General features: G+C 32.7%; 1 protein-coding gene across 1 annotated transcript; it reads left to right on the plus strand.

Annotated features, from left to right (window-relative positions):
* Positions 1–1,995: 1,995 nt before the first annotated feature.
* On the plus strand, positions 1,996–12,452 carry LOC21408592 (probable LRR receptor-like serine/threonine-protein kinase At1g56130). Its single transcript, XM_024167071.1, has 24 exons — positions 1,996–2,219; positions 4,249–4,435; positions 5,308–5,379; positions 5,567–5,638; positions 5,756–5,827; positions 6,241–6,312; positions 6,788–6,859; positions 6,964–7,035; positions 7,141–7,212; positions 7,308–7,379; positions 7,516–7,587; positions 7,700–7,771; positions 7,945–8,010; positions 8,215–8,277; positions 8,415–8,459; positions 8,547–8,608; positions 8,849–9,231; positions 9,319–9,514; positions 9,594–9,752; positions 9,843–9,961; positions 10,137–10,347; positions 10,547–10,778; positions 11,660–11,810; positions 11,913–12,452. Exons 1-24 carry the CDS (start codon positions 2,078–2,080, stop codon positions 12,231–12,233), a joined length of 3,057 nt encoding a protein of 1,018 aa, XP_024022839.1. The 5' UTR covers positions 1,996–2,077; the 3' UTR covers positions 12,234–12,452.
* Positions 12,453–13,828: the final 1,376 nt, after the last annotated feature.

Here is a 13,828-nt window from a genome sequence, read left to right on the forward strand (position 1 = left end):
GCATTCCTGAAAGTTTCCCCATATAAATGGCTCAATAACTTTTTATTTTTAAGATAATAATAAATCAATAGAAAAACTAATTTCTTTTTAAGATATTTACACCCGTGATCCTAAAAAATTCAACAATTTGAATGCGCACGTACATATGTGATTAGAATTATTTTTGATTTATGTGTATTTTTTATAAGAGAAAATACTGTAACGAATCATAAATTATGATTCAAATAAAGGAATGAATTCCTCTACTAAACATCACCTGAATGACTTTCTGCCGCAACTAAAAGGCAGAAGCAATCGAATGGTTCACATTGGGTAAAGTAATAGTTGTCAACGCTGTTACTTTCAACATTCAGAAGTCTCCCTCCAAACAATCATACAGTAACCGTAATAAATAACAAACCCTCAATAAATAGGCTTTTTTTTCCTCCCTTAAACCATTGCAATCTAAAAAAAAAAACCTTGAATTTAAAAAAATGTGATAAATACGACCCTATTAACAGTGGCAATAGAAAAATATATTAGATATCCTATGTGTAAATAATTGATATATATGTCCATCATATTACTTAAATATCTAAAATATCTCTTGTGGGCTTTTTTTTTTTTAATAAAATAGTCTAAAGGATCATTCACACTGATTAAATTATAGAAAATGCCTAGCTACCCTTGTTGTTCTATATTGAACATTATTTTAAATATTAATTAACTATAAATTAATTGAAAATTTAAAACAATCTTAAAATTAGAAAACTTGAAACTTAAAATGATCCTTTAATTTAACATTAATACTTATCAATTAATAATTAATCACTTAATATATCAATTAACAATCTTAAAATTAATAATTATCAATTATTAATTACTTAATACATTAATTTAACATTATTAATTACGTGTACTTGAAACAAAATTTCATAAATATAACTAAATACGATTTTACTATACTCAAAATAATTTATTAAAAGATCAACTAAACGTAATTTCAGAATCGGGCATACAATTATTTTTAAAATAATTTCATTTTTATTTTTATATTAAAAATAAAATCATTTTAAGATGGCAAGAAAAGTCCCCAAACGATGCTTTCGCGAAGCATCGCTGATTGTGAAGGGGGGTTTGTATTTGTCCATAAAATGATTTTTTAAATATACTTTTCTGATTTTTGGAAGTTTTTAATTAACGAATATTTAATACAAATTACAAAGAATAATTTTGGCATTTTAAAAATATGGCTAGGTTAGGAATTGCCTTTTCTTTTTATATTTTTAAAAAATATAGGGAACACTTTTTTGATTAATAACATTTGTAGGGATATATTTTAGACATTTAATAATAACATAATCGGAGTATCTCGAAAAATTAAAAAAAAAATACAATGGATATTGTAGGTATTTTTCAAAGTCTTTTGATAGAATTAACATTTGACATGCACACGGGTTGTCAATTAAGAGCTTGAGTGTTTATTCTATCTATTTTACCAAAACTTGTTCTTACAATAATATTAATTTCAAAGCTTACCTAAAATTTTGATAGATTTAGGCCTCGTTCATTTCACTGATTCGAGTTTAGAATTCAAGTTTTGTTATAGTAAAAAGTTCTTAAAAACAATCACATCTAACTTTTTTACTACAGTAAAAAACTCTCATATAAAATCACATATCAACTTAAATTAAAAACTCGAATCAACGAATTAAACGAGCCCTAAGTTTAAATGCATAAAAAGCTACAGAACCTTATATATTATTAATTAACGATGAATGGCCTAGTCACATATCAATTTTGTTTTAAAAATCAACACCACTATCAATTATGGGTGTGTGTGCTCCTCTTTGCCACACATTTTTAAATTCAAGAATCCAATTGTCAAGAAGAAAACTTTAGGGGCCATGTCACGAAGATCGAGAAAACCGGGGGACAATAGTGCAAAATAAGGCCCATATATATATATATATATAATATGTCCAAGTCTCAAACAACCACCTCCTTCCTCTCTCTTCCTATTCTGTCTTAGCGAAGACAAGAAAAACATCTCAAAAAGTTTTTCACCCAAGAAAGGAGAAAAAGGAAGAAATATTACATGAGGACGAGTTGGGTGAAAAGGCCAACATTTTGTAATCGGATTTGGTGGTGGAGTTATATTCTCTTCTACTTCTCCATCTTCTTAGTCTTTTCGCCTCAGAAATGCATAGCTCAGAACGCCACCACCGACCCTTCAGAAGGTACTTTGATTAATTTCTTCTCTCTTTCTTCTCAGAATTTGTGTTTGCAAATCAAGCGCTTCTCACTCATACCACGAACTTTGATTCAGCACTATGTTAGAAAAAAAAAAAAACCCTTTTGTTTGGTCTCTGTTTTTCGCCTCCATTTCATTTTGTAAACGGAAGATTTCAAGTTGATCTTCATCTGAAATTAGATTTCTTTTTCTTCGGATGCTCTGTTTGTTTTAAAAGTTATTCTGGATTATGATTCTTAATTCTTGTATTTTTTTCTCAAAATAAATATAAATTTTAAAAATTATGAAATAAGATGATGATTCGAGTTTAGAATTTAAATTTTTTTATAATAAAAAGCTCTCATAAACAATCACATTTAATTATTTTGTTACAGAAAAAAATTCTCATATAAAATCACATCTCAACTCAAATTTTAAACTCAAATCAACGAACTGAACGAAACTTATTAAATTATGATAAAAAAGAACAAGTTGGAATTTATTATAATTATCCGCATGCGAGAGCATGGGCTGGCTGCCCAGGCTCCACTACAACTCTAGCCGCCCCGAGGGGCGTTTATGTCTCTTTGTTTTTGGTTTGGGAGTGGCAGGTGGTGTTTGACATCAACTGCCATCTGCGTCTCAGGGCAAAAAAATTGAAAACAATTGCCATGTGGGGTATAATGGCCCACCAAACACCAAGGCGTCGTTTTTTTATTGAGTGCCTCGATTGGATCGAGCCGCTTTTTCAGTGAATGGGTCCCATTTAAGTGGTCCAGCAGTTCAGTTGGGACTCATTAAACTCTTTATTTAGTTGACCCATTCTCCGTTTGAATTACAGGACTTTTCCTTTTGCGAATGATAATTTTTTAAGAAATTGACGATCTAATTGTGCGCGGTTTCGTCATATTATCATGTTATAATCTAAATTACTACTTTTGTTAACCAATTCTCCGTTTTAAAATTAAGAATCAGAGAAAAATTACATATACAACCATTGTTTTTTTTGTTGTTATCTTTACTTTTGTATCACTCAAAATATAAATTTGTGCCACTTAAGATTATTTTCTACTGATTTCATAAAAGGCACGTTTTTATTATGCCATTTTGATGGCATAAAGGTTAGTTAGAACTGTTCTGAGTGGTATTTTTGATTTTCTCCCTTGAAATTACGGTTTCATGGCATATTATCATATTATAATCTAAATTACGACCTTTATTAACCCTTTCTCTGTTTGAATCACATCATCTTGTAGTGAATGATAGTTTTTTAAGAAATTGATTCTCTAATTGTGTGCGGTTTCAAGTAATAACTAAGGGTTCGTTTAGTTTGCTGATTTGAGTTTTTAATTCAAGTTGAGATGTGACTTTATGTGAGAGTTTTTTACTGTAGTTAAAAAGTTTGATGTGACTGTTTCTGAGAGCTTTTTACTGTAACAAAACTTAAATTCTAAACCCGAATCGGTGAAATGAACGTAGCTTAAATTAACACCTTTATTAATTAATAGCATCCATTGCTTATTTGGACCATCCTATACAAGAATGTGATCTACTTCTTAAAGCGATGCGAGATGAGCCCAGATCGATGAATGATCCAGGCACGTACTTTGGCAAATTTGGACAAAATTTAGACAAATAGTATAATCTTTCTGGTTATGTTAAAATATAGCAAAAATTAAGAATACTTTACAAATGAAAAAATTAAAATCATGACATTACAATAATTACTACAGAATTTTGTAGCATAAAACACGACAATCCTTATAATAATTATTAATTATTTTTATTTCTAAAATACTTTTAAAAAAATGTTATATATGAATTGGATTCTTGTAAATATTATACCACGTAATGTAATTTTTACTTTCTTCAGATAATTGAATATTAATTTTTATTTTTTATGCATTTAGATTTTCTCCCTATATATAGATATACATGTATACCTACACACATATATTGTATGCTGGAAAGACGATATATAAGTTAGAAACAATATTAGCTAATATCGTGATGTAATGACGTTGTCTGCAATACAGTGAGGGCATTGAACACAATATTCAGAAAATGGAATGTACAAGCAAACCCCATGTGGAACATAAGTGGAGAGCCATGCACAGGATCTGCTGTGAATAATACGATAGATGTTGAGCAGAAAGATAACAACCCCAGCATCAAATGTAACTGCACTTACGACAATAACAGCACTTGCCATATCACTCACCTGTATGTTCTCTCGACCGTCCACTTCGTTTACAATTATGCCAATTCACTTTCTTTAATATTGATCTTGCAAAAAGAAAACCCCGCGTGGAAACTTTAAGTTGCACCTCTCTCTTTATATACTATGGGAAATGCTAGCGTCACCCTTTCTGTCACTATCTTTATCATTCTCTACGTTCATTGTTTGATACGTAGACTCCACTAACACGATATATTACTATTTGAATAGAAAATGATATGGAGTCCACGTGATGATAGCAGAAAGTGACATAAAGAGTGGTGCTAGCATTTCTCTCTATGTATGTGTGTGTACGCATGCAAGTGTTTATGTGCAATATTCTGAAGTATTTCTGTGTGTGTTTTATATCAAAAGCTTAGTTAAACATCGATATTTATGGAGTTGGTCAATAGAAAACGATGATTACGTATTCGTGGGAGCATAATGGATTTGAGATTACATCAGAGTGGTAAAATCTTGATATCTGTTACTTTGGCAGGAAAATATTGGAAAAAAAAAATCATTAGTTTCGCTGAGGCGGGGTATGGTAGTTAATTTCTGAATTGTTAGGAAAAAAAATGATTGTAATTTGTAGAGAGTCAAGTTTTGTTATTTGATTATGTTATTCAATTTGAAAATGTGCTAGTAATATCCTTTGGCGTAATTGATTTGGAATGTTTTTATGTATTTCCTTTCAAAGCTGAAATTTATAGCTCTAAAACGCAGAAACAAAAGGCGAACTAAACAGGTCCTTAAAGTTTGCTTGTTGTGTTCACTAGAAAATGTTGGCTTTTATAGTTTATCTAAATAAAAACACAAAAAAGAAATGACACTACTAATTATTGCATTTAATCAATGTAATTGTTTATTCATACAGGAGAGTGCAGTCATTGGACGCCCATGGAGAGATTCCTGAGGAGATTACGTCTCTGAAATATCTTACGTATTTGTATGGATTCAAACACGTACTTCTCTTTTGTTCTTGCTTTTGACTAGTCAAAAACTAACATTAATTTACCTTTATTTTCTTTATTCTTTTTTTGGTTTTTCTAAATGGGCATGCATTTTCAATTTAAAAGGTTTTCCGTTATTAAAAATAGTTGACTGATTAGTAATACTCAAATATTGTTTTACAGCAAGATTGACTTGAATTACTTCACTGGAACATTGCCTGCATTTATTGGGAATTTGTCTGCACTACAAATATTGTAAGTATATACATTAAAAAGGACGTGAGGCCCAAAATTTTCTGTGTATTTTTGTATCAAATGAGTGAAAAAGCAAGTTATGATTATTGACTATATTTTTTTGTTGACTACTTTCAGGTCTGTCTCCCACAATGATTTCTATGGGACAATTCCAAAGGAGATTGGAAACCTTAAGAATCTCATTATGATGTAAGTAGTTAAACTTGTAGTCTACATTTAACATGCACAAAACAAAAACAAAAACAAAAAACTCTTTGTTGGAATGTATCCGTTAACTGTTGATCGAGTTTAAAAAGCTCTCAATTTGTTAAGGACAGATAGTTGGTAATATTAATGGACAAATAACAGAGCAAATTGTGATCCCCAGAAGAATAAGCCTAAGAGGAAATTTAACTATTGCATGCATAAATGAAAATACTCATGGCACTATTGGTGCTAAACACCATAACTAATAGAAGATATACCCCATCTGTGGCCCATGCTGTGGGACTCACCTTCTATTAGAGCCCTATTGTGTGGTTCATGCAAAAAAACACCATTTTTTAACAATGTTGATGATTCTTTTGACATATTAATTTATATCTCTTCACAATGAATTGCAGTGCCTTGGGATCGAACAACTTCTCTGGCACACTCCCCCCAGAACTTGGTAACTTGCCCAATCTTGAACTGATGTAAGCTCCTTTCATTTAGGGTCAAAACCATTTTATGGGTCTTCCAGCATATCGTAGCTGATTTCAAGTAGAATTTCTAATAGTTGGATATAATCAATAGTTGAATTGTGATCCTTTTTTTTTTTTTTTTTGGTTTGAACTCTCTAGGGTATGGTATCCCCACTTAAAGTAAGATTTGATCAAAATCACATGAATGTGAAAAAATATGCAAAATTAACTGAACTTGCTACATATATGGTTCAAGACAGAGCCAACTTCCTTCCCTAGAATTCTCTCTCTCTCTCTCGTCTGTAAGAGCGACATAAGTAGTAGTCTAGAAGTACTAGAGTACAAGTAAGGACCTTTCACACTTGCTCAACTTAAGCATGTCTAAACTACCAAAAAAAAAAAAAAAACAAAAAACTTATCTAAGTTTATGATTGTGAGCATATTTGTTATAGTATGAAAATCATGAAGTTCAATTTCATTTCTGCAGTTACATAGACAGTTGTGGACTCAGTGGTGAAATTCCTCCCACATTTGCTAACCTTCGGAGCATGAGAGTATTGTAAGGATAACATCTTGTTTTAATATTTGTTGGCCCCTTTTGTTCTAAAAATTTACTCTTTGCTTGGCTTATTTACTTACCAAAATTCACCTGTTGAATATCAGATACACAACAGACAGTCCCTTCTCAGGAAAGATACCAGACTTCATTGGAAACTGGACAAATCTAACTGAACTGTAAGGATCCTGGATCCATATATAGTGCTGTAATATTATGAATAAAGATCAGCATAATTTGTGATGGGAATTTTAGGTTTACAAGCTTCTCAAATGATTTTGTAGGAGATTGCAAGGAAACTCTTTTGAAGGTCCTATACCATCAAGTTTTTCTCAATTAACCTCATTGAAGTCGCTGTGAGTATATATGTCGTATATGTCGCAAACTCTCCTTTTCTCCTTCCCCACAGAAATGAGACTAGCTTTGGTTATGGTTCTTTATAATTATGCAGCCGAATCAGTGATATATACAAGGGTAGTTCTTCTCTTGATTTTGTCAGAAGCTTGAAGAAGTTGAAAGAGTTGTAAGATGACAAACTCCTCAATTACATTATACATGTTGATTTAAAGTTATTATTCTGTTTTATAGTGTGCATATTCTACATCCATTTACAAATGCGGTAATTGCTTTTATTTTTTTTCCTGTTTTCCCTTCAACAGAATTCTGAGAAATGCTTTGGTAACTGGTAGGATTTCATCATATATTGAAGGACTCAAAAGTCTAGAAACATTGTATGTTCCAACAGACCGATGAACTTGAACATCAAAGTACATTGATTTACAGAAGTTGCCTGCACCTCGTCATTGTCTCACACAAATATTTTTAATTTCTTGATCTTTCCAGAGATTTGAGTTTCAACAACTTGACAGGCGAGATCCCCAGCTCGTTGTTCACCCTGAGTAATCTCACATGCTTGTAAATGATTAAGCTGAAATTTCATTATGACTACCATTTTTCTTTTTGTTTCCTTTAGCATGCTTCCACCTTTTCAAACTTAAATTTTCTCCAAGCCAACCTCATAACTATTTCTTTTCGTTTTTTACTTTTCTTTCTTGGCATTTTCTCATGTGGTGCACCGAAATGAGCAGATTTCTAGGAAACAATAGTTTGTCCGGAATCATTCCTAGCCAATGGAGTGACAAGCTTCAGAACGTGTAAGTTTCTTGTGTTAGTATCACAATGTTATATTGAATTTGAATCTAGTTGCAAATGTACTCTGCTAAACATATCCCTGGCAAATTTAGCCCTTTCAAGTGCACTTACAAGACTTGAACTATTACTATTGCTTCCATCTTTTGTTCTTTTATGCATCATATGTCTATTTAATTTTTCTTATATGTGTACTATAATCTGTACAGAGATTTATCCTATAATTACCTATCCGGCAGTTTACCCCCGTGGGTGACCTCATTGTCGCAACTGTATGTCTCTTTCTTTTTCTTGTTCATCTTTTACATCTACCACAGTGCTCCTCCACATTCTTTATCATGCGTGGGGACATGGAAATGAGTGCATTAGCATGCATCACACATAATATGATCAAAGACAATTTTTGCAGGAACCTAGTAGCCAACAATTTTGTATTTGACAGCTCCAATAAATCGTGAGTGCATGACAGTAAACATTTCTCCAGTTTAATGTACTTTCTCTTTCACTCTTGATAGTTAGTAACTGTTTGTTTCACTTGCAGAGTTATTCCCAGTCTGGATTGTCTTCAAAGAAACTTTCCATGCAACAGAGATGCCCCACTATGTGAATAACTTTCATCAAACTTATTGTTTGTCAATTTGATTGAATGTCTAGTTAGTTACAGATAGAGGCAGTACTTATAACTTTGTCTCCGTGCCGAGAAATTAAAGATGACAAACAGAATAATTTATGGTTGAAACGGACATGCAGTTATTTTCAGGAGAATAATAAAGTAAAATATTAGGAACAATAATGTTGTTATGAAGCATTAATAATGACAGTCTTATTGTATGGGATCTCCAGATGCAAATTTATCAATCAAATGCGGGGGACCACAAGTGAGGGGAAAAACTGGCATAGTGTATGAAGCTGAAAACTTATATCTTGGGCCAGCCAAGTTTTATGTAATAGATGAGAGGTGGGCAGTTAGCAAGGTGGGTTTGTTCGCTGATAAAACAGGTAAGCTAGATATTGAAGGTACCCGGGCAGAAGTTAGTGGCGCCACTGAGAACCCGGAGCTTTTCCATACTGCAAGGATGTGCCCAGGATCGCTAAGATACTATGGTCTTGGCCTTGTGAATGGGAACTACACCATAACCTTGCACTTTGCAGAAATTGGTTTCCCAAATCGGAACTCGCAGAAGTGGGCAGGACTTGCAAGGCGCATATTTGATATTTATATTCAGGTAAATATAATGTACAAAAAGAAAAAAGATGAAGGGTACTGAGCAAAGATTTTCGATACAGTTATTGACCCATCATTTTCCTTTCAGGGAAGTCTCGAACAAAAGGACTTTGAGATAGCAAAGGAAGCTGGTGGGGTAGAGAGAGCAATAGTGAAGAAATTCCATGTAACTGTTTCAGAAAACTATCTTGAAATCCATTTATTCTGGGCTGGTAAGGGTACCTGCTGCATACCGGAACAAGGTTACTACGGTCCATTGATAGCGGCTATCCATGTTGCTTCAGGTAAATAATGTCATACATGACTTCATATGCTTCACTAATTCTATTTGCTACTGACATATTACATAATCTTATTGATCAGATTTCACACCTACGTTTTCTGGGATTAGAGAAACTACTCAAGGAGACAATAAAACAGGTTTGATACTTGGAATTACAGTCCCTGTTGTGTTCGTCTGCCTTCTGTTACTTGCTGCGGTATTTTATATGAGGAGAAAATCAAACAATGAGGATGAAGAAGGTAATATCATATTAGAATCACCTTATGGTCAATGTCTTTTTCATGGTCATATCAGTTATTTATAAGCTTTGTTCTTGCTTTGATCTGCAGTGATTCTCGGTTTAGGCCCCCAACAAAATATGTTTAGTTATACTGAACTAAGAGCTGCCACAGAAGACTTCAATCCTTCAAATAAGATAGGGGAAGGAGGATTTGGCCATGTATACAAGGTAAATGTGGTCTTGTATTATTGTTCTCTGCTTTAAAAGAATAAGTTTACATTTTGAGTAGGAACCAAGTGTCACGGCTTCTTTTCACTAAATACATTCTCTTTTTCTTTATTATTATTATTATTGTTATTGTTATTGTTATTGTCATGGCACTTAAATGTACTACTTTATATAGGGTACTCTTTCAGATGGGAGGTTTGTGGCTCTTAAACAACTTTCTGTAGCATCTCACCATGGAAGGAGCCAGTTTTTATCAGAAATTGCCACCATATCTGTTGTGCAACATCGCAATCTAGTAAAATTGTACGGATGCTGTATTGAAGGAAATAGACGCATCTTGGTTTATGAATATCTTGAGAACAAAAGTCTTGATCGAGCACTATTCGGTATGAAGCTGTTGGATATCATACAGTTTAAAATTTGATTCCCTAAAAACGTAGTACATGTTTGCAGTCTGCAGTTATCAGAAGTGTCTCGAGCCGTATCACCCTATAAATCAGTTGTGGTGCATTTTTTGTAGTCTATGTTGTAGAGTTATCTGTGCAATAGTTTCATTTGATTGAATAAACCATTGCCTCATTGCAGGAAAGAATGACTTGCACCTGGATTGGCCTACCCGCTTTAATATATGTGCGGGAACAGCAAGAGGACTTGCTTACCTTCACGAAGAATCCAGACCAAGGATTGTACATCGAGACATCAAAGCTAGTAATATTTTGCTTGATGAAGTACTTTGTCCTAAAATATCAGATTTTGGATTGGCAAAGCTCTATGATGACAACAAAACCCATGTCAGCACACGAGTCGCAGGGACAATGTAAGCTCTCTTTCAACTCAAAACTGTCGTAAAATGTTAGTTACTTAATGTGATAGTATCGCAGTAAAAGAAAAAAGATGAATTAATCCTTTGATTTTTCCATAAACTGTGTTAAAAGTTTGGTTTTAGTCCAAACTTTAAAGTCAAGAACAGTAGTCCTTCAAAGAAATCAAGAAACAGTAGTCTAAACAATAAACATAGCCCCCGTTTGATTCGCTTGTTCGAATTTTTTTTATTTGAACTTTTTTGTTTGAACAGAAAAATTCAAACTTTGTAGTTTAAATTGCGGTTCGAATTGGTATTTGGATGTGCAGTTAAAGTTATAATCTAAACAAGGAATAAAAATTTGAATTTGTGTTTGGTAGGTGTGAATAGCAGAGATAGTGGACACTTTTTTACTGTTTAAAAATGGTTTAAACAGTTGATCTTTAGGGGGAAGCTAAACTCTAAGTTGGACAGTTTAACTCAGTTCAACAAGTAATATAATTCAGATTGCGTGCTTACCAAATGGGAGTTTAAACTGTGCTCACTGTTCGAACTGAGTTGACTTAGCTAAACCAGTGAAACGAACGGGGACATAGTTCTTTATTTTTTATTTTCTTGTTAAAGAGCTAAATAGTCATTTTTATTTTTTATGAGCAGGAATTAGTTATCCTAAACTTTGAGAAAATTCTGGGTTTATTCCCTTTATCTTTATGTGTAATGATCAATGATGAGCTTTTTAGCAAGTCCATGGACTAGTAATGCCCCTGATTTTGAAGTTTGAGAAAAACAAAACTTCTGCAATAATTTATGGACGAACCATACAATTAAACCTTAGCATTAGTGTTCTTATTACATTAAATGACAAGATTAATGAGCCACATTGCATGATTTTGCAGAGGATATTTGGCACCCGAATATGCCTTGCGCGGGCACCTAACGGAAAAGGCTGATGTGTTTGGTTTTGGTGTCGTTGCTTTAGAGATTGTCAGCGGGCGGCCTAACTTCTGCAATAGCCTGGATAATGAGAAGATTTATCTCCTTGAATGGGTAAATAAAAAAATAAAAAAAAGAAAGTCATTGCATGTTTCTCCTTATACTCTTTCCAAACTTGCATCAATATACAATCCATCAAAGTATTGTTGTTTTCAGGCATGGACCTTATACGAAAATGACCAGAGCTTGGAGCTGATGGATCCAACCTTATCTGAATTTGATGAAAATGAAGCCATCAGATTGATAAGAGTGGCACTTTTGTGCACTCAAGCATCGCCATGGTTGCGGCCGCCTATGTCGCGTGTCGTCGGCATGCTTTCTGGAGATATCGAGATAGACACTGCCAAATCAAAGCCGAGTTATCTCACAGATTTGGATTTTAAAGATACGACTACTAGTGTCTTTTCAAGCGACACGGCGGATACTTCACACAGTTCATCGAAACAAAGTAGCCATCTTTTCTCTTACTCTACGTGAGAGACAGCATGAAAAATAACAACAGTAAATAACAATAATAATAAAAAAAAAAACTTGGATTTTGTTCCTCTACGAGTTAGGATCATGACTAGCTTTCCAATGGTTACTTGTTTGATGTTTTTACACGTCTTGTTTGATGTTGTATAGATGTTTTTCATTGTTAAACTATTCCAATTAAATTCATTGTCTGTTTGGCGTATCTGTCTATTTTAATGTATGAGAGAGCCATTTTTTTTTTTTTTTTACATTATACAAAGTGTGTCCAAACTTTTAATTTGACGATGAACAAATTAGGTCGTTGTGAATTCTGATATTATTTTATTTTATTTTTGAGAGTAGCTGAATTCTGATAGTTATATACGGAACTTTGTTGGAAAAAAACAAATTATATGAGCCTAAGACCTCTTAATCTAGTGGCACTAGGGGTTTAGGTGGGGAATTATAGGTTTAATTTCGTGTTGTATAAAAAAAAGATTATTCTCACTAATGTTTTTGAACTTTAGAGTCATTTTTAATTTGTTTCTTGAACTTTAAAAAATTTTACTTTACTTTCTGAATTTTGAATTGTTCTCACTTAATTTTTAATTTTTGTTAAAATTAGACAGAAAAAGAAGGGTGTGATCATGTGATTTTTTAATAGAAATTCAAATAAAAAGACTACGTGATTGCGTAATTCTCTTTTTTTTTTGTTTTTAATAAAATTAGTACAAAAAAGATTAAGTGCAAATAATTTAAAATTCATAAGATAAAATAAAAATTTTTAAAATTTATAAAATAAATTGAGAATAATCTTAAATTTTAGGAACATCAGTGATAGTAATAGAAAAAAGTTATATGGCTGTTTTTTTTTAATTATTTTAATGACGAACACCTTTTCAACGATGAGACGGTGAACATCAGAGACACAAGGTGTTGTCGGCCGACACTATTATCGTTATAAAAGCTACATTTCTTCAACGGATATTGTGTGTACATAATTAATCAGTCTTGTACAACAAACATTCTTCGTATTTTGTTTTGTTTTTTTTTTTCAACGATCTATTTCTTAAATTTCAAAGTTATCCGATACATGTGGCCGACTAGTTTTTGGTGGGCCGGCTTAGTTCGCTGATTTGAGTTTTTAATTCGAGTTGAGATGTGATTTTATATGAGAGTTTTTTACTATAGTAAAAAAATTAGATGTGACTGTTTCTGAGAACTTTTTATTGTAATAAAATTCAAATTCTAAACTCGAATCGGTAAAATGAACGGGACTAAACCTGAAAGTTTCTGAAAAATTCAAGAGAAATCTAGCATTTATTATTGTGCATTAGGTTGAATAAGAAAGCGGAGGAAAGAGATTGGAAATGTCCAAGTAATTGTTAGTTAGGAATTTCAGGACCATGAGATTGGAAATGTCAAACTAGCTTTCAGTTGAAACTTATGGATCATGAGGATTTTCTCGACAGTTGACAGCAGCAGGAAGCTTATATACGCAGGCTATGCCATATTAATACTCAATTAATGCAAAAAAAAAAAAATGTATTTTATAACTAAGAGAAGACTTAAGAGAAGATGTGCTTTATAACTTTCTAAACCATTCTTTCTACCCCTAA

The sequence above is a fragment of the Morus notabilis genome, unplaced genomic scaffold (genome assembly GCF_000414095.1).
Source record: "Morus notabilis unplaced genomic scaffold, ASM41409v2 Scaffold276, whole genome shotgun sequence".
NCBI classification, from domain to species: Eukaryota; Viridiplantae; Streptophyta; class Magnoliopsida; order Rosales; family Moraceae; genus Morus; species Morus notabilis.